Genomic DNA, 22768 nt, shown 5'->3' with positions numbered 1-22768 from the left:
GTTTGTTTCAGGACCTGCAGTTCTATATGGTTCAGGAGTCTGATCAAGTTTGAGGAGAGGTAATAATTGAGTGGTGGTACCTCTGGGTTAGCAGTCTGCTCAGGGCAGCTTGGCTTGACCCAGAGGACTCAGAGAGAGGTATTTCTTAGTTTTTCCATTATCCATTTTATCTTATTTGCTGTATTTAAAAATTGTAAAATAATTAATCCTCCACAAAAAAACATACTTATGAGTGACACCAAGTTTTGTGAACTGTCTTAGAAATGCTGGATAGAAATAGTTGATAGGCACAATATACTGAAAACACAAGAAATAGATCAGTATTCAACAATCTTAATGTATGGCTTAAATCTCTATAATAACAACAGAAAATTAAGACAATGTTTTAACATGACAAATAGATAATATATGAAAGTATCTTAAATTTTATACAGGATTAAAAAATTTATATCATCATCTCAAATTAAACAGTGATGTCAACCCTGTCCATTCTTTTTCTCTCCTTTTATTTCAATATAGTACTTGAAGTCCTAGCTAGAGCGATAAGAAAAACTAAAGAAGAATAATGGGATACAATTTGGAAAAGAAGAATTCAAAATATCTCTATTCACAGATGATATGATAGTTTACCTAAGAACCACCAAAGTTCTATGAGAGAACTGCTAATATTATTTTATGAAACAAATATGAGATAGAGACTACCACATGTTCTACATATCCCAATGTGGTGTCAAATATATGAAATCAACAAAAAATAAAGAGAGAACGAACTAGAAGGAAACTCTGGAATATCAAGTATTGCAATATGTATCTGAAGTTTGTCAGCTAACAGGATGACTTACAGGGAAAAAGAAGCCAAAGCTTTTCCTTGATAATCAGAAAAAACACTGTGGTGTGTATTCTATATAACATGTAAAGTAAATAAAATGAACTTAGGCAAAAAGAAAAAGAAATATTTAGTAATGTGACTTGTGTCCCAAGCAAGATGGAAGATGTCTCTGTAGAAAACAACATGGAGTCTCATCTCTCAATCTTGGCAAAAACCAAATTCAACATTATTGAAAGAATTAAATTTTTGATATGTAGGCTTGATGTAATGAGTAAGTGTGGATCCCAGTACAATGCTCATGTACAAAAATTGATGCCCCTAAAACTGCCACAGCTCAGGATGGCATTTCAATAGATGTCAAAATGTAGTGAAGAATCAACTTCCATAATAGAGAAAATGCATTTTACTAATTCATTTGATGTGGCATTATCATCCAGAATATAAAAAGGATAGAAAATCATAAGCATCAAGATACCCAATCAGTACATGTTTGGAAGTAGTTAAAAAATATTGAAAGTGACAAAGGTATAATCCAACCAAACTATGACACAAATTTGAATTGATAGTAACCAAAAAAGTGCAATAAATACCATATCAAGATTCTTTTATAACCCAGTGAAATACCAACAATCCAGACAAGGCACCCAATGATGATGGATAGATGAAATTAAAGATGCCACTTCACTACTAGCATGAATAAAATTCAGTAAGGTCATTATGGGCATACGTACAAGGTAGTTCAAATATTTAGAAATGAAATTCTCCATCTGTGTCATTCATTTGGATCTATTGATATTACAAAAATTATCATATAAGACATACATCTCTTTTGTTGCAATGTAATCCAACACAGTATGCTATGTACATGAATACAACCTTAGGTAAATGAAAATTATAAGGTATAAACTAACATAAGGAATAAAATTCCTCACAAATGGCAATAAAATTCAATTCTCCCATCACACTGAGCAAAATGTACAAAATTGTTCTCAATCATCTTGAGATTTGAACAAACTTCAGTTGAAGAAATGTTTTATCAAAAGGCACTGACCATCATCAACTGAAGATCAAGCAAGGGATGACTATCATAACTCAGTGAATGTCTAAATTGGTACTAATATTGGACAGGATATCTGTTGAATCCATTCAAATCCAGATACTACTCAATGGAGATTGATCAGGGGTTTTCCAGATGACAGGAATCATGATAAATATGAGATTTTGCAAATGTGACTAGCATAAAATAAACTATGTACGACAAAGAGAATGTTCAACTCATTGCTCATTCTTGCATGTGAGACTGTTTATGTGAGACAATGGAAGACACAATGTCCTGTGATTCAACTCAAAGACTGAATGACTTGGGAAAATAATTACCTTCTCAACACTTGTTTTACTATTGGAGTTCTGATGAAATCCATTAACATGATTGCCAATTGTGTTCATACATATGGCTGTTGACATGATCTGACCCAAACTGCTCAGGAGAAGAGTGTCTCTGGAGTGAATGCCATGGACACAAATGAAATTATGGCACCTGAGGATGGAGAACATGTTTTTCACAACATGTTTTCAGAAATGTGCTGATCAAAAGTTTTCAGACCTCAGGCGTAGAATTTGAGGTCACAATTTTCCAAATGTCCAGGGAACATGGTACAGGATGAATGGAAAGGAACTGTAGAGTATAATTTAGTGGATCTACAGACAGCAATAAATTTAAAACAGACACATAGGTGTAAATGTATGTGTGAAATTGAAGGTATAAGGCACGGATTTCACAACCGCCCCATCGTAAATCCTAGCTGACATGAAGGAGCTGTGCACTTTTACTATTTCATTCTTGCTTCTGAAGTTTTCTTTCATCATGTGGGGTTTGACTGAGCCCAGTTGCTTTTGGAGAATAAAGAACAATGGAGATAACAATGAAGATTTGAGAACTGACTGTGGTTTTGTACTTTTCACACAACAGGAGCCTATAGAAGAAAATTTTTATAATGAAATTGTATATTTTAGGTATGTCATGAGCTTTATTTACTGCTTCAATGTCATGATTTACAAATATGTAGCTGTGGGATTCTTGCCACTTCTTACCATTATAATACTAGGAAGGACTGAAAATTATACAACATATCAATCAATATTTTAAGACTTTCAAATGTGTCACTGTTTAGTTTGGTTTTAGTACATTGGTCTCCAATGCACACAGCTAATAGGAAAATATGTTTGGGAGAGTGGACTCAGGCAGATAAACATATTTTATATGGAGAAATATTCTCAGTGCTCAGATATCACTTAAAGAATAGTAAGGAATTAGGAAGACTTAGGTGTTAAGAGAAATCTGATAACTTTTTTAGTAAATTGTCATTGTAACATTCACACTAAAAGGGAAAATCAAATTGATCTGTAAATGAACCTAGAGGATCATAATCTGGTTGTGTGGTATATTGTAGTATTTCATATATTTTGAAATGGATATATAAATTTAAATTAAATATATCTTTAAATAATACTATGTTTGATAAACATTATTATTTGAAAATATTAAAATGATATTCTATAAATATCATGGGAATATCATTAAGTACAATCTCTTATTTTGTCCTGCACTTCTCATACACAGGAATTATACTGAGTCAGAGTTATTGCTTGTGGGATGGCATCCGCATCCCTCTACTTGATGCCCCTTTCTACTGTAGGCAGACTCTAAAAGTTCTCTCTCCAAACCATTCTCACTGTTGGGAATTTCATCTAGGGTTTCTCCCTTTGAGTCTTGAGAGTCTCTCACCTCCCAGGTCTCAGGAACCTTTTAGAGGGTCCCACCCCCAACTTCCTAAATCAGGAGGTTGACATAAGTTGTTTTCATCTCTAAGATCTCTAATTTACTAAGTTCATCTCAGGAAGGGTAATATTTACACAGCAATTTAACCTGTTCTGTAGTACAAAATTTGCTTCAATTTGAGATAAAGTTTCACGTTTTAATCGTCCCCCTTAATCATCCCTTTGCCTTTTAGAATACCAGCAAGAAGCTATGAGTTTTTTTTGGTAATGTTTTTTGCTACTGATGAGATCAACAAGAATCCTTATCTTTTACCCAACATGTCTTTGATATTCTCCCTCATTGTTGGCATGTGTGAAGATACATTGGAATATGTGGATACAAACTACTCATTCAAAAGAAAAACTTTGAATATTGTTAATTATAACTGTTATTTACGTGCCAGATGTAATATACAACTTACAGGACCATCATGGAAAACATCCTTAAAACTGGTGATTAATTCTAGAAAACCAAAGGTGAGACTGTGTGACACTGGATGAATTAACAACTTTTGCATTTTATTTACATATGCTAGGGACAAAACTTGGTAAAGGGTGGTTTTTGTATATGCTATTTTCTCTCTATTATTGATGATTAATTACTCAGATTTTTTTATATACTGGGAAACAGGAAAAATAACTACATTTGTCATGAATAGCCTAGAATATAATGATAATAATAATAAATAATAAATGATATTTATAGAGTAATCTTACTTTCCACTATAGGGGTTAAGAAAAGTAACATTACTAGTGTATAAGTCCAAATTTCCTAACAAACAATTCCTCATTTTGGATATTTCATTCTTTATTTTCTATATCCCTTAGGGTTTTTTTGGATCATTTAATCCTAACCTGAGTGACCGTGACCAGTTTCCCTATGTAAATCAGATAGCAAGAAAGGACACTTGTTTGTCTCATGCCATGATCTCTTTGATGCTTTTTTTTGAATGGACTTGGATTGGACTAGCCATCTCAGATGATGACCAGGGAATTCAGTTTCTCTCAGTCACAAGAGAAGAAATGCAAAAACATGCAATCTGTTCAGCTTTTGTGAATGTGTTCCCAGAAAACATGCAGATATACATGGCAAGGGCTAACATATATGATAGACAAATTATGACATCATCAGCAAAGGTTGTTATCATTTATGGTGAAAGGAACTCTACTCTAGAAGTCAGCTTTAGAAGATGGGAATATTTAGGTGCCCAGAAAATCTGGATCACAACCTTGCAATGGGATGTTATCACAAATAAAAGAGTTTTCAGCCTTGATTTCTTCCATGGAACTGTCACTTTTGCATACCACAATGGCAGGATTCCTAAATTTAGGAATTTTATGCAAACAATGAACACTTCCAAATACCCAGTAGACATTTCTCAGACTATACTGGAGTGGAATTATTTTAATTGTTTAATCTTTAAGAACAGTGATAGTGAAATGAATCATTTTACATCCAAGAACACAGAGGAATGGTTAGCACAGCACAAATCTGACATGGTTCTGAGTGAAGAAGGTTACAATTTGTATAATGCTGTATATGCTGTGGCCCACACCTACCATGAACTCATTTTTCAAGAAGTAGAATCTCAGAAAATGCTAAGACACAAAGGAAAATTCATTAACTGTCAGCAGGTAAAGTTTCTTACTTTTCTTTATGCTTAGACTTATCAGGGTGATGTTCCAAATGGTCCCTGAGAAACCCATGTATGTTACTTATAGATTATTCTCTCAGTGAAAGTATTTCTCCACTGCAAAGACACCTAAAGAATCTTTTGAATAGTTTTGTACCATTTGCAAAGATTACATTAAATAGAAGACAATAGTTTTGTATGAATATCGGTAAGTTTTGTGAAAATATGTCTCAATATTTTACCAAATGTGTTCACTATTCAGTATAGGAGCCAAGAATTTTATCATAAAACCCATAATTATCACTTAGCTAGAATAACTTTCTTAAGAAATGGTACATATGCTGTGATCAATAGTTATTCGTTTAAAGAAACAATTAAGTATAAAAACAAATTTTAAAGACTTCACAATTTATTTAGTCCATGTTTATTTCATATATGTTATTGTATGTACATGAGTGACCCACTACATCTCTTTGTTTCCCCAACTTCCAGATATTCAAACTTCCCACTTATTCTCACATACATGGTTTCATTTTTGAAGAATTATTTTTTATGTGCACACACGTGCATGCACACACACACACAGCCTAACACACATACACATACACACATACAAAGTGCTACTTGTTATTTTGTAAGAATTTGTTCTAAGACTTTTTATTATGGAACATTACTATGAAGTATACGACTTTTTAATTACCCATGAGATACATTGTATCTTACTATATGGGATAACTTTTTATACAGCCGTATATTCAGGAAGCTAGTAGAAAAATTAGGGACTATTTTCAATTTTGTATTGCCTTAATTGATATGCATATGTAATCATCTAATGATGCATCTCATTTAGGTGGCTTCCTTGCTGAAAACCAGGGTATTTACTAACCCTGTTGGAGAACTGGTGAACATGAATCAAAGGGAAAATAAGTGTGCAGAGTATGACATTTTCAAAATTTGGAATTTTCCACAAGGCCTTGGATTAAAAGTGAAAATAGGAAGCTATTTTTCTTGTTTCCCGCAGAGCCAACAACTTCAAATATCTGAAGACTTGAAGTGGGCCACAGGAGGAACATCCGTGTGTACACTCCAATTTTTATTCTTTTCAGTATATTTAAATTTAAAAATATGAAGTCTTGAAGGGATAGCCCTGTGGTTAAGGCAAATTGCTCTTGCAAATGACCCATCCTTAGTGCAAGCACCAAAATTTGAAAAGTTATAACTTTCTACAAATCTAAGTGACAGGGATCGGGGTTGGGGATTTAGCTCAGTGGCTAGAGCGCTTGCCTAGGAAGCGCAAGGCCCTGGGTTCGATCCCCAGCTCCGAAAAAAAGAACCAAAAAAAAAAAAGATCTTGGGAGGCAATGGCTGTTGCTGCTTTCCACCGCATCCATGCTAAATGACAGGGATCAAAGACCTCTGGATTCCAGATTCAACTGTACCCACATGCCTACTCAAACCACACTACAGAAACACATTTATAAAACATGAAGTAATATATATTTGTAACTATATATAAGCCATGAAATTTTATGATTCTGTATGAACATGTTTATAGCCTAAAGAAATGCAGCTTATACTCATTAACAGGAATATTTTTCCATAGTCAAGGTTTTCTTTTAAATCTAAAAAGCTTTATTAATTCTAAGAGAGTCTTATATAACATCCTTTGTTCATATTCATCAAACAATACTTTTGATCATCTCTAACTTCTCTCATCATCCAACTCAGTGTGCTTACTTTTTAATATATAAACCATGTGAGAAAACATGATTACACATAAATATTTCTTTTGGATTTAATCAGTTTAGGAAGGAAAAATTTTAAATCGCTACAATCCAAACATCACTCATACAGTATTACATGATTTAGTAAATATTGAAAGACCTTCAGAGTACTGCAGTCTTACACAAAATAATAAGGTGCCGAAAACTGGTGAGTGATGCCTGTCAGCAGAGGCATATGGATAGCCATATCTGTTAATGATCCATATCCATATCTATGTCTATATCTATATCTATCCATAAATGACCACTATATTATATATATATGTGTATGTGTGTGTAATTATACATATAATATATAATATATAATATATAATGTATAATATATAATACATACAATATATGAATGTATGTATATATTGCCTCAGGTCCCCACGTCCATGTGTAGTGAGACATGCACTGCTGGACTCAGGAAAATTCATCATAAAGAGGCTGCACACTGCTGCTTTGATTGTGCCCTGTGCCCAGAAAACGAGGTTTCTAATGACACAGGTACATGTTTGCATCCAGAAAAGAAAAATTTGAATTCAAATTATTTTCTCTTTCAAAACTAGAAATGTTAAATGGCCTACATGGAAACAGAAGATGTAAAATCTCACTGTTTTAGAATATAATACGTTGAAAACTCCTAGTATATTTTTAGACCCTTCAAATAAACTGAAATATCTTCTACACAGAAGTCATTTCTCCCACAATATGATAGTTCCTGATTTTTTATTTTGCAGGAAACATTTAGGGGGACAAACATATGAACATTTTTAAATAAAAGTTTTAGGCATACTCTATGCACATATTTTATCTTTGTTGTTTATTTTTTACAAAGTAATTTCACTATACCATCAGTTCACAGTCATTCCTTCCTATCATCCAACTTGATCCCAAAAAACATCAGAAATTCAAGGACACAGATGTTCTTTAATGAAATATATTTTAAGAACTCACATGACTTTAAGGATGAAGCATTTGCTGTCAAAGAATTAGAACACTAGTGAAAATTTCAAGAACATACCCATATTCATACGTACATATTGGATTGTGGTTATCATCAATCACATCTTAGCTAAGGAAAGAGGGATGTTTGTGATTATTCATAATCTTCATGCCATCTAGGTTGGAATGTGTAGTTAAGAAGAAAGAGATTGTACCACAGTGAGGGTGACCTGACTAGACCTATGAGGCGTACAGCTTCAATAATGGAAACATTTTTATGCAAATAGTATTTGCATAAGGAATTGTATGTTCTATTTGAAGATAACAACAAAGGGTACAACCCTTAATGCCAACAAAGGGAATAATGCATTTTATCAGCTGGCTTTGAGAGCTAGGTTTGCATGCTACACAGATATGTGAATAGTAGTTTCAAATTAATAATCTCTTTGTGCATATTATTATTTATAATGCACTGAAAACAAAATATTTTTCTTTCGTTTTTGTTTAATAAATATTTTTCTCCTGCATTCTCCATAATGCAGTTTTGTCCCATCACAAAGCATAGGTTAATATAAAGGAGCCAGTCAGTGGTCCTTACAGCAATAAGGAACGAAGTAGATGCTCAACACTAAAATATTTATTGAGGGATCCTCTAAATAATACAAACACTCATTTATTAAGTAAATAATTACAGTACCTCATGAGAGTTTGTTGTTGTTTGCCAGCAGATATGGAGCAATGTGTGAGGTGTCCAGATGATATGTATGCCAACTTAGAGCAAACCTACTGTATTCAAAGACATGTGTCATTTCTGGCTTATGAAGAACCACTGGGTTTGACCCTAGGATGCATGGCCCTGTGCTTCTCTGCCCTCACAGTTCTAGTATTAGTCACTTTTGTGAAGTACAAGGATATTCCTGTTGTGAAGGCCAATAACTGCATTATCAGCTACATCCTGCTCATCTCTCTCATCTTCTGTTTTCTCTGCTCTTTGCTCTTCATTGGACATCCCAAAAAGACCACCTGCATCCTGCAACAGATCACATTTGGAATATTTTTCACAATGGCAATTTCTACAGTGTTGGCTAAAACAATAACTGTTGTCATGGCTTTCAAGCTCACTACACCAGGAAGAAGGATGAGAGGGATCCTGGCATCGGGGGCACCTAACTTGATCATTCCCATTTGTACACTAATCCAACTTGTTATCTGTGGGACCTGGTTGGTAACATCTCCTCCCTTTATTGACAGAGATATACAATCAGAACATGGGAAGGTCATCATTATTTGCAACAAAGGCTCAGTCACTGCTTTCCACTTTGTCCTAGGATACCTGAGCTCCTTGGCTCTGGGAAGCTTTGCTGTGGCATTCCTGGCTAGGAATCTTCCTGACAGATTCAATGAAGCCAAGTTCCTAACATTCAGCATGCTTGTGTTCTGCAGTGTCTGGATTACTTTCCTCCCTGTCTACCATAGCACAAGGGGGAAGTTCATGGTAGTTGTGGAAGTCTTCTCCATCTTGGCTTCTAGTGCAGGGTTGCTAGGGTGTGTGTTTCTCCCAAAGTGTTATGTTATTTTAGTTAGACCAAATTCAAATTTTCTTCAGAAGTACAAAAATAAATTGCTTTATTAAAACTTTAAACGTTTCAAAATGTTAGATGATATACAACATTCCTTTTTTACTTTCTCTTAACAAAATATTAGTAAATCATATTAAATTTAAAGTAATATACAAATTTGTACTTAAAATGCAGGATAGCACTGTGCATTATAATACAAACTACTAAAGTTTGGTAAAAAAATGATATTGAGATGAGGGAATTTCAATTGAGAAATGGCTATCACCATTTTAATCTGTAGGTATATGTTGTCTATACTCTATATAATGATTAAGATAATAATTATAAGCACTTGACCATACTGCTTGTGGGCAATGTCACCTCTAAGCATCTTATTCTCGAAGTAATGAGAAAGAGAACTGTAGAAAATATGACATGAAGCCAGTAGTCAGCAGTATTGCATGTGCTCTCATTGAGTCCTTGCATCCATGTTCTTGTCTTGGCTTCATTCAATTAAGTGTGAACAAGATACATAAGAAAATAAACACTTTTCTCACACGTTCTTTTTGAACACGGTGTTTTGTCACAGCAACAGAAACTAAGACATAACCTAAATGTTAAGTTGCCTCTGCTGGGAGTTGGAATATCATAGATTGCTGATGCAATAAAAGGCACTTATCTGAAAAGAGAACAAGAGTGAATGCTAGCAGAGTATGAATCATAGTGACAGAATTACATATTATTGATGGCCATCACAAAAGCTCTGAATTTAGGAATAGCTTTTCAATATACTGTGAAGATGTTAAGACCATAAGGTAATATATTAAGAGTGGAACCGTATATAATAAGGACAATAGGGTTGTGATTGTGCTTGTAATACAAGGCTCTGTAACTTTATATGAAAACACAAAATTTCATTAAAAATGAGTGTTTTACATTGAGCGAGTAAAATCAGTAGTGGAAATGTCCCACACAGGACCTTTATCACAATAAGGTCAGTGGAGTCTGTGAACATAGAATTCACTCTAAATGAAGTATCTTATCATACATTTTTCAAAATATGCGTACTAAAGATTATTTTCACTTAATATAATCACACAAACATGTCTATTCTAATATTAACACACATTAGCATTTCTAAACATCATATGGTGAAGGTCAAGGTCATTTTTATATCAAAGTATTCTTTGTTGCTTTATTTTTTAATGTTATTTGATAGTTTGTTTACGACATTTTAATTTTATGTAATTGGTTTTTGTTTGTATTTTTTGTCTCCAAAACAACCATTTTACCCATCCTTGCACTCCTAAAATGCATATGGTCTCTTATTGCATTAATTCCTACTGAATGTCTATATATTTTCATATGCATTTTGAAATATAAATCGTAAAGATCATATAAAATTGCATATATTTTTGTTCTTATGACTCATTGTTTGGTACTATATGGCTAATCTTTTTTCTCTGGTTGTCCTTGGAGATGATGTCTTCCATTCCAAGACTTAGTTTCCTCTAAACGGTTCTGTAGGCTAGAAGCTTTGCAATCTTCTTCCTTCCATGCTGGAATGTGCACCATAGTGATTCTTTTTTCACATCATCTCTGGGAGTCATACTGGTAATATTTCTTGGTGTACCTTCTGCCAATCCTAGAAGATATATGTTCATAGACAGCTTCCTCATCCTTTGACACTCAAGATCTTACATACCATCTTCTTCAATTTTACCTGAGTCTTGGATGAGGGAACATTTTTTAAAGAGTGTACATTGTTTGTAAGTGTGGATGTTGAAGAGGATGAATCTTTCTGAAATAGGAATAACTTGGTCTTTATTCCCTTTACTTTTTCCTCCTGTAGTATACATTTTTATTGGACATTTTCTTTATTTACATTTCAAATGTTATCTCTTTTCCTGGTTTCCCCTCCAGAAACACCCCATCGTACCCCCCCCCAACCTGGCTCCATAAGGGAGCTACCCTGCCCACCTACACACCCAGTGGCTCCCTCCCTCCCACTTGTCCTTACTGGCACTTCCCTACACTAGGGCATCTTGCCCTCATAAGCACCAAGATCCTCTCTTCCCAGTCATGCTGGACAAAGTCCATCTTCTGCTTCATATGCAGCTGGAGCCATGGATCACTCCATGTGTACTCTGGTTGGGAGTTTAGTCCCTTGGGTCTCAGGGTGTCTGGTTGGTTGATATTGTTCTTTCTATGTGGTTGCAAAAACCCTCAGTTACCTCAGTCCTTTCTCTAACTCCTCCATTGGAAACTTCTTTCTCAGTTCAATGATTGGGTGCAAGCATCCACCCAAGTATATACAGGTATACACAAGTATATAATTGTCAGGCTTTGGTGGAGCCTCTCAGGAGACAGCTATATCAGGCTCCTTTTAGCAAGCACCTCTTGGCATCCTCAATAGCGACTGTGTTTGGTGACTGCATACAGGATGGATCCACAAATGTGGGAGTCTGTAGATAGCCTTTCCTTCAGTCTCTCCTCCACACTTTGTCTCTCTATTTCCTCCAGTGAGTATTTTGTTCCCCTTTCTAAAAAGTACTGAAGCATTCACACTTTGACTTCTTCCTGAGATTCATTTGGTCTGTAAATTGTATCTTGGGTATTCCAAGGTTTGGGGCTAATATTCACTTATCAGTGAGTATATATCATGTTTGTTCTTCTGTGATGGATTACCTCACTCACGATGATATTTTCTAGTTCCATTCATCTGCCCAAGATTTTCATAAGGTCATTGTTTTTAAAAGCGAAGTGGTACTCCGTCATGTAAATGTACCATATTTTCTGTATCCATTCTTCTGTTGAAGGACATCTGGGTTCTTCCCAGCTACCAGCTATTATAATTAAGATGGTGGAGCAAGTGTCCTTGTTATATGTTGGAGCATCTTTCCGGTGTATGTCTAGGAATGGTACAATTGGTTCTTCATATAGTACTATGTCGAATTTTCTGAGGAACTAACAGATTGATTTCCAGAGTGATTGTACCAACCTGAAATCCCATTTGAAGGGGAGGAGTGTTGCTTTTACTTAAAATCCTTGCCATAATCTGCTGTCCCCTGAGATTTTTATCTTACCTCAGTGATGAAGTGTTTTGTAGAATTTAAGATGAAATAAATTATTACCTTCCAAAAAAGAAAAACAAAGGAAGGAAGAATAGAAAAAGAAAAAAACATAATATATGCAAAACAAAGAAAGAATATTAAAAGAAGTAAGGGGAAAGGTAAAGGAACATATAAAGGCAGACCTATCAGAATTACACCAGACTTTTCAACAGAGTCTATGAAATTTAGAAGATCCTGGACAGATGTCATATAGATCATAAAAGAACACAAATGCCAGATCAGGCTACTATATCCAGCAAATAACCATACATGGAGAAAACAAGATATTCCATGACAAAACCAATTTTCCACAATATCTTTCCAGAAATCCAGGTCTATAAAGGGTAATAGATGGAAAACTCCAAAACAAGGAGGAAAACTATACCCTAGAAAAAGCAAGAAAATAATCTCCATGCAACAAACCCAAAAGAAGAAAGCCACAGCAAGATAATTCTACCACTAACTACAAAAATTAAAGGCAAAGACCACAATTCCTTAATGTCTCTTAAATTCAATAGACTTAATTTCCCAGAAAAATGACATAGACTAACAGATTGGATACTTAAAGAGAACCCAGCATTTTGCTGCATGCAGGAAACACACCTCAGTGACAAAGACAGACACCATGTCAGAGTAAAAGGCTGGGAAACAATTTACCAAGAAAATGGTTACTAGAAACAAGCTGGAGTAGCCATTCTCTACCAAATGAAAATGACTTTCAACCAAAAGTTATCAAAAAAATATAAGGAAGCACACTGCATACTCATCAAAGGAAAAATTTATGATGAAGTCTCAATTCTGAACATCATTCCTCCAAATGCAAGGGCACACACATTTATAAAAGAAACTTTACTAAAGCTCAAATCATACATAGCACCACACTAATGCTGAGGAACTCCAACACATTACTCTCATCAACTGACAAACCATGGACACAGAAACTAAACAAAGACACAGTGAAATGAACAGAAGTTATGAACCAAATGGATTTAACAGACATTTCATATATAACACTTCACCCTAAAACAAAAGAATATAGCTTCTTCTCAGCACCTCATAGTAGATTCTCAAAAATTGACAACTGTATTGGTCACAAGACAAGCCTCAAGAGATACAAGGAGATTGAAATAATCCCATGAATTCTATCAGATCACCATTAGAGTAATGCTGGTCTTTAATAACTACAGAAAGAACAGAAAGCACACATACACATTGAAACTGAAAAGCACTCTACTCAACAACAAATTGGGCAAGGAAGAAAGAAAGAAAGAAAGGAAGGAAGGAAGGAAGAAAGAAAGAAAGAAAGAAAGAAAGAAAGGTAGACTTTTTAGACTTTAGTAAGACTTTTAGACTTTTTAGAATTTAATGAAAATGAAGTCATAACATACCCAAACTTATGGGATACAATGAAAGCAATACTAAGGGGAAAATTCATGTCTCTGTGTACCTTCAAAAAGAAATTGAAGAAAGCATACACTAACAGCTTGGTAGCACATCTGAAAATTCTAGAACAGAAAGAAGCGAATTCACCAAAGTGGAGTAGATGGCAGGAAATAATGAAACCCAGAACTGAAATCAACCAAGTAGAAACAAAAAGAACTATGAAAAGAATCAACAAAAGCATGAGCTGGTCCTTTGAGAAAATCAACAAGATAGATAAACCCTTAGCCAGTCTAACCAGATGGCACAGAGAGAGTATACAAATTGACAAAATCAGATATAAAATGGGAGACATAAGTACAGAAACTGGGGAAATTTTAAAGATCATCAGATCCTACTGCAGAAGTGTACACTCAACAAAACTGAAAAAAGTCTGGAAGAAGTGGACAATTTTCTAGACAGACACCAGGTACCAAAGATAAATCAGGATTAGATAAACTGTCTGAACTGTCCCATAACCCATGAGGAAAGAGGAACAGTCATTAAAGTCTCCCAACCCCAAAAAGCCCAGGACCAGATGGGTTTAGTGCAGAATTCTATCAGATCTTCAAAGAAGACCTAATACCAATACTCCTCAAAACATAAAACCATATAGAAACAGAAGGAACACTAACCAATTCATTCTATGAAGCCACAAATACAGTTATCCTTAACCACACAAAGACCCTACAAAGGAGAACTTCAGACCAATTTCCCTCATGAATATTGACACCAAAATACTCAATAAAATTCTCACAAATGGTATCCAAGAACACATCAAAACAATCATTCATCATGGTCGGATAGGCTTCATCCTAGTGATGCAAGGATGGTTCAATAAATGGAAATCCATCAACTTAATCCACTATATAAACAAACTCCAGTAAACACACACACACACACACACACACACACACACACACACACACACACTCACTCATACACACAGTCATCTCATTAGATGCTGAGAGAGCATTTGACAACATTCAATACCCCTTCATCTTAAACAAGCCGAGAAAGACATTAGGGAAATGACACCCTTCACAATAGCCACAAATAATATAAAATACCTTGGTGTGACTCTACCCAAGCAAGTGAAAGTCTCCATGGCAAGACTTCAAGTCTCTGAAGAAAGATATCAAGGACAAACTCAGAAGATGAAAAGATCGCCTATGGTCATGGATTGGTATAGTAAAAATGGCCATCTTGTGGAAAACAATCTCCATCAAAATTCCAACTCAATTCTTCATAGAATTAGAGAAAAATATTTGCAAATTCATTTGAACAGCAAAAAGTCCAGGATAGTGGAGAACTTCTGGGGGAATCACCATCCCTGACCTCAAGCTGTATTACAGAGCAACCATGATAAAAAAAAAAAATACTGGATGATTTTGGTACAGAGACAGGCAGGTTGAGCAGTGGAATAGAATTGAAGATAGAAAAATGAACCCCCACACCTATGGCCATTTGTTCTTTGACAAAGGAGTGAAAACTACCCAATAGGGAAAAAGAGCGTTTCCAACAAATGATGCTGGTTCAACTGTAGGTCAGCATATTACAGAATGCAAATTGACCTGTTCTTATCTCCTTGTACAAAGCTCAATTTCAAGTGTATTAAGGACCTCCATGTAAAAGCAGATATACTGAAACTATTAGAAGAGAAAGTGGAGAAGACCCTCGAACACATAGGCACAGGAGAAAATATCCTCAATATAAAAATTTGTCACGCCCAACCTCGACTGGCAAGGAAGACACGGCCAGTGAAGATCTTCTTCAAGCAGTTTTACTAAGGAACCTTGATACAATCTTCTAATCCCAGGAAATCCCTGCACCACACTTAAATAGCTAGCACTAGCCAATCCTAGCAAGCCACGTGGGGACAGCGGATAGGTTATACTATGCGGAAGCGACCAGGCCAAGCAGGAACAGCCAAATAAGGACTTGTTTTTCTCAAGGACTTGTTTTTCTCAAGGACTTGTTTTTCTCAATGAGCGGAAGACAAAAACTGGACTTGTTTTTCTCAATGAGCAGATGACAGAAACCGGCGCCATCCCTAGGGCGCGGGACCTCGCAGCTTCCTACAGTTCCCCCTTTTGTTTTATTGGCACCCAGACGACACTGGCATATACTGAGCGCGGCGACCCCCCTGTTTTAGGATTGTACCTTCGTGTACCCGTCATAGGATTACCTTGTCGTCCTCAAGGCTCCATGTCTTAGGTGAGAAGGGAAGTTGCCCGTCACTGAGTAGGGTCACTCGATATGCTCAGGGACGATGGAATATGCCAGGGGAAACAGGGGCCCAGTAGAGTAAGAGTGGCTATATATCTTATATGACTGTTAGCCACACCTGGGGGGACTGTCCTGCCTCAATGACTGCAAATGCCTGCACGACCATGGCCGCATGCTGCCTCTGTACGAACCTCATCCTGCACAAACACCACAGGCTCACTAGGGAGACCAGCAGCAAGAGTCCAGCTAGGATTCCCATACCCGCCCACTCCCTCAGATGATTCACAGCAGCAGCAATCCAAGATGACAATCCCGTAGCCAGTCCAGCATCCGCACGTGTGGAATTCATGGTCACGATGGCTACATGTAGCTCATCCACTAAGAAATTGAATTCTCCTGTCCAATTGCCCAAAAGATAACTTAACAACTGTTTAGACAAATTAAAGGAGTGGGCTTTACGGTCATGACGTATTGGCATGAGTCTCGGGAACACCGATAGTATCCCCCACCAGGGCTCCGTTTGGACCAGCACTTGGGTCACACCGAGAAGTGTCAGCAACAGCAGGATCTTCATTCTTGTTGCACCTTCTGGTCAATCTTTCAGGGACCCACAACAGATCTTGCCGGTCCTGAGGAAACACACAATCAGACCCTCTCGCCCACGCCAGAACGGGATCTGGCCCATGCCATAAGCCAGTGATCACATCTTTCCATTTCACATAACCTTTCAACGTGCCCGCCTGACATTGATGTCGGTCAGCGGCAGAAAGGCCATCATCATCCAAAATTAAAAAATTAAGAGTAAAAAGGCCCAAGGATATCTGTTCCTTGGGGGTTCTACCATGGCCTATTCCCCCCTTTTGTTTAACTAGGCATTCCTTTAATGTACGATGAGCTCGCTCAACAATACCTTGTCCTTGGGGATTATAAGGCAGGCCATGGCTCAACTGTACATCCATCTGTTTACAAAAGGATTTGAAAGATTGGGCAGTGTATGCTGGGCCATTATCAGTTTTTAAGTTTTGAGGCTTTCCCCAAGCAGCCCAGGCTTCTAGGCAGTGTCCAATAACATCGCACGCCTTTTCTCCACTCATAGGGATAGCATGAATGACACCTGAACAAGTATCCACAGAAACATGAATGTATTTTAGAGTCCCAAATCCAGATATGTGAGTTACATCCATTTGCCAAATCTTTAGGGGTAGGAGCCCCCTAGGATTAATCCCTACACTAGGGGGATGGTGAAAAGTGATACACTGTTGACATCCTAAAACTATCTGTCGAGCATCTGCTCAAGACAGATGAAACTTCTGCTGTTTTAGTAGGCACATGAAATTGTTGATGAAACTGTTGGGCCTGATCCAATGATGAGCTTAAGAAGATAAACTCCATTCGGGTACATCTATCCACAAGATCATTTCCCTCACTGAGAGGACCAGGCAAACCTGTATGAGCTCTAATATGTTGGACAAAAAACTTGTGACCTCTTTCCCAGATCAATTCCTGAAGTTCCCTCAGCAGCTGGCATACCGTGCTGCTAATTTTAATATGGCCAGCCACTTCTAATATCTTAACTGCATTAACAACATATGATGAATCAGAGAGCAAATTAAAGGCAAAAGAACAATTTTTAAACACAATCTTGAGTTCAATTACTTGTGGAGAGCCAGGTTGATATTGACCCAAAATTGGCTCTTGATGGTCAATCATATAGGCTCCACAGCTATTTTTGGATCCATCTGTAAAAATGTTTGGCGCCCCCTGTATAGGAACACTGGAGGTAACCTTAGGAAAGATCACGGGATGTTCCTTAAAGAAGGATAGCAAAGGGTGTTTTGGATAATGATTATCTATCTCTCCATGGAATCCACAGCGTAATATAACCCAATCATCCACAGTGCCACACAAGATCTTCATCTGCTGACCTGTATAGGGCACTATGATCGAGGTTGGGGAAACACCAAAATATAGTATGCATTGTTGGATCCCATTCAGGGCTAATCGTGCAACTGCTGTAGGATAATACTCTACTGATCTAGCTGGAGAAGCTCTGGGATAAACCCAAAGCAGAGGGCCATCTTGCCACAACAATCCTGTGGGCTGTATGTAGGTGGCTAGAATGCATAGCACAATGTCTGCACCCTCCTCCCATCGATGTAACATTGCGCCTTGTAATCCTTTTTCAACCTTCTTTAAAGCTTCCCTTGCTTTATCAGTCAATTGTCTAGGAGAATCCAAGGCCGAATTCCCAACTAAGGTATTATACAATGGTTTTAATTCATAATTTGGTAATTTTAAATAACATCTGACCCAATTAATATCTCCCAATAATTTTTGAAAATCATTAAGAGTCTTAAGATTATCTTTCCTCAATTCAACCTTTTGGGGGATAATGATATAAGGGCTTACTTTTGTTCCTAATTAATTTACAAGATTGACCTTTTGTACCTTTTCAGGGGCAATAATCAATCCTTTACCTTCTAGCAATTCAACTAAATTTCCATATGCTAAATCTAAAATCTCTTCATTCTTCGCAGTTAAAAGGATATCATCCATAAAATGGACTCATCTCAGTGCGGGAAACTTCTGTCTTAATGGGGCGATGGCATTGCCCACAAAAAGTTGACACATAGTAGGGCTATTGGCCATACCCTGTGGTAAAACTACCCATTAATATCTTTGATCAGGTCCTTCATGATTGCATGATGGAGCAGTAAAAGCAAATCTTTCACTATCCCTTGGACAAAGAGGTATGGAAAAAAAAGCAATCTTTTATACCAATCACTACAATAGGCCAACAGGCTGGTAGAGAAGATAAAAGAGGAAGCCCGCGTTGCACTGGGCCCATGATTTGCATCTGCTGATTAATAACTTGTAAATTATGCAACAGTCTCCATTTCCCTGACTTCTTTTTAACCACAAATATTGGGGTATTCCAAGGTGACACTGATGGTTTTATATGCTTCATAGCCAGCTGTTCATCCACCAGGGCTTTAACTGCGGCAAGCTTCTCAGAGGAAAGCGGCCACTGAGGAACCCACACCGGCTCCTCTGTCTTCCAGGTAATGGGAATGCCTTCCTCAGCGGCCCCTAGGAAAAACCCAGGTTCTGATTCCCTTCTCTCTGTTGGGCAGTTATAGGGCTAATCCTATTTCCCTATTCCTTTACCGGGAAAATAACCATATTTTTCATAATCTTTTGTGAAGTATCAGAATATTCATTGGTCAATTTGAAACCCATGTCTTTCAGCAAATCTCTCCCCCAAAGGGAAATGGGTAGATCCAACACATAAGGTTGCATAACTCATGAATGCCCTTCCTGATCTCTCCAACTCAGTTGTCTTGCACTCATATCAGGAGCTCTTGCATAACCGAGACCTTGCAATGTTTGAGATGAGGCCTGTACTGGCCATCCAGAGGGCCAATCTTTCTGAGCTATTATACTTCTATCGGCCCCTGTATCCAACAGTCCTAGGATCCTTTTACCAACTACCCTTAGCTCCATTCTGGGCGTTGGTCCAAACCCAAGGCTAAAAATGTAAGGTCAGAGCCTGTGGAACCGAAACCCTTCTCTCCCCTCTCTCTAGACTGGGCTGCAAGCCTTTCATGAAGGCTAGGTAAAAGTAATAGTTGGGCTATTCTGTCCCCAGGGGAAATGGCAGTAATCCCTTTTGGTGATTCTACCATGATCTTGACCACCCTGGTATAATCTGGGTCAATAACTCCTGGATGAACATGCAGTCCTTTTAAAGCTATAGATGATCTCCCTATAAGTAACCCTACTGTGCCAGGCTCAAGAGGTCCTTTAAAATCAGTTTCTATCAACTGGACCCCCATCCGAGGAGTTAGTATGAGTCTGGTGGTGGAGCGGAGGTCCAGTCCTGCGGAGCCCTTAGTGGCTCTCCTTGGCCCCTCGGATGGTGAAGGGACGGCCTTCTCGTGACTCTGTTCTACATCCTGATTCTCGACTGCCCCATATATTTGTGGGCCTTGGGGTCGTGGGCCCTGCTGTCCGCTTTTTGGACATGCTCCACCAAAACCCGAGCTAAGAGGCTGCCCATTGATGTCTTTTACCGAGCGGCACTCATTAGCCCAATGGTTCCCCTTTCTGGACTTGGAGCACAGCCCTGATTGCCTTGGGTGTTGGTCACTTCCTGTAATGACTAGACTTCTCCTTTCTGGACATTGCCTTTTTAGGTGACCCTGTTTACCACACTTAAAACATGCTCCTGAGCTTCCTCCTTTTCTCTGCGTCATCTGCAGAACATCAGCCGCAAGTCCAGCATTAGTCAAAGGTCCCCCTATTTCTCTACAGACCTTCATCCAAGCTTCAAGTCCCTTGTTCTTGTAAGGAGTGATAGCGGCTCAACATTCCTTTGTGGACTGTTCATAGACCAACTGCTCAATCAGGGGCAGAGCAGTATTGGGGTCTCCAAAGACTCTCCCCACTGCTTCCACTAATCGGGCTACAAAGTCAGAGAATGGCTCCATAGGTCCTTGAAGATCCTTCAAGGTTTCCACTCACTTCTCCCTTATTAGGTAAGGATTTCCATGCCTTTGTTGCAACTTCATTAATCTGCTGGTAAACCTGTCCTGGATACCCTGTCTGAGCATTGGCAAAGCGTCCCTGATCCAGCAGCATATCTCTATCCCAGGCAGCCTGGCCTCCTCCTGCTGCCAAGTTAGCGGCAGCCTGTTCTTTGGCAAACTCAATAAGAAAAGCTTTCCAGTCCAAATACTGTCCCGGACTAAGACAGGCCCAAGCAAGGTTAGTCCAATCACTAGGAGTCATGCAAATTCTGTGTAAGGCCTCAAACTGAGCTATGGTAAATGAGGCCATAATGCCATATGTCCTGACTGATTCCACCAGGGACTTGATCACCTTAAAGTCTAAAGGCTCATGATACCTTTGTTGATTAGCATCCACATAAACAGGATAGGCCAGATGTAGTTCTGTGCGGACTGCCTTCCACACTTCTGGACAGAAAGTATGCCCCTGGCTTCTACTTCCCCCTTCTACAGGATTAAATGGAGGAGGAGCAGACGGGTGTCGTCAAGGGGGTTCACCCTCCATTTTACACTTACTTCCCCATTCCCTATGCTTTGGCTTTAAAGTCTGTCTTTTCACTTATCCTATTAATTCCTGTAACTCATCCTCAGTATCCGTCCCCTCCGTCTCTCTGTCTGTATCTGATCTTTCCGTATCTGTTTCTTTCATACTTCCTTGCTTTTCTGATCTTTCTTCCTGGAGCATTTCAAGAGCCACACGTACCTTTTCTAACGCTTCCTGACAGCACCTCTGATCCTTCAAGCAATTATGCACTAGACACCAAACTTGGTGAACTTCTGGTTTTAAGGTTCCTTGGGACCATGCAAGGTCTAAGTCTTCGCCTAGCTTGTCCCAACAAGCAACAGAAAGATTACCCGAGACTGTGAACCAGGGTGCAATGTCTTTATATTCACTCAGAAACCTCTCCATGGTGCTCCTTTTCATCTTCAACTTTCTTAATTCAAACAGTTCCTGAAGAGCCAGAAAAATCGGGTGGGATTGTGAATTTCCCATCACAGCAATAGGCAAAAATGATTCCTAAATGAAAAAGGAGGTTTACAAGCAGCCACAAAATAAGGAGGATGAAAAAGTCCATCAAGTACAAGGTTGCCTGTTTTTACCTTCGGTTTGCTACTACCTCGAACTTTACCTTCAGTTCGCTACTACTGCGAACTTTCTTGCTCACTACCCTGAAACTTTATAGCCGCTAATTTCCCGCGGTCCTTATCATCCCACCTTACCTTGGAAACTTTCCAACGCTGCCCTGACTTCGAGAAGTTCTGATCTCCGGATATCCGTACGGGCCACCACTTGTCGCGCCCAACCTCGACCGTCAAGGAAGACACGACCAGCGAAGATCTTCTTCAAGCAGTTTTACTAAGGAACCTTGATACAATCTTCTGATGCTGGGAAATTCCTGCACCACACTTAAATAGCTAGCACTAGCCAATCCTAGCAAGCCACGTGGGGACAGCAGATAGGTTGTACTATGCGGAAGCAAAGCAGGAACAGCCAAATAAGGACTTGTTTTTCTCAAGGACTTGTTTTTCTCAAGGACTTGTTTTTCTCAATGAGTGGAAGACAGAAACTGGACTTGTTTTTCTCAATGAGCGGATGACGGAAACCGGCGCCGTCCCCGGGGCGCGGGACCTCACAGCTTCCTACAAAAATCAATGACTTATGCTCTAAGAAAAAAAATCGATAAATTGGACTTCATAAAATTGCAAAGCCTCTGTAAGGAAAAGGTCACTGTCATTAGAATACAATGGCAACCAACAGATTGAGAAAAGGTTTTTATCAAACCTACATCTGATAGAGGGCTAATATCTAATATATACAAAGAACTCAAGAAGTTAGACTCCAGAGAATCAAATAATCCTATTAACAATGGGGAACAGAGCTAAACAAA

At 38.1% G+C, this 22768-nt stretch overlaps 1 protein-coding gene across 4 annotated transcripts; it reads left to right on the top strand.

Moving 5' to 3' along the window:
* The first annotated feature begins 2636 nt into the window (after positions 1–2636).
* LOC116912321 (vomeronasal type-2 receptor 116-like) lies at positions 2637–9624 on the top strand. 4 transcript variants are annotated; one of them, XM_032916353.1, is made up of 7 exons: positions 2637–2842; positions 3841–4123; positions 4475–5281; positions 6131–6357; position 6929; positions 7430–7553; positions 8720–9624. In XM_032916353.1, the coding sequence occupies exons 1-7, from the start codon at positions 2637–2639 to the stop codon at positions 9622–9624; spliced, it is 2553 nt and encodes an 850-aa protein (XP_032772244.1). The 4 variants fall into 4 exon arrangements, with proteins under 4 accessions (XP_032772244.1, XP_032772242.1, XP_032772245.1 ...); XM_032916351.1 differs by lacking the exon at position 6929 and having other exon boundaries at positions 6131–6354; positions 7423–7553; XM_032916354.1 differs by lacking the exon at position 6929 and having other exon boundaries at positions 6131–6355.
* The last annotated feature ends 13144 nt before the right edge of the window (positions 9625–22768 follow it).

The sequence above is a fragment of the Rattus rattus genome, chromosome 11 (genome assembly GCF_011064425.1).
Source record: "Rattus rattus isolate New Zealand chromosome 11, Rrattus_CSIRO_v1, whole genome shotgun sequence".
NCBI classification, from domain to species: domain Eukaryota; kingdom Metazoa; phylum Chordata; class Mammalia; order Rodentia; family Muridae; genus Rattus; species Rattus rattus.
This window is presented reverse-complemented; position numbering and strand designations above follow the sequence as displayed.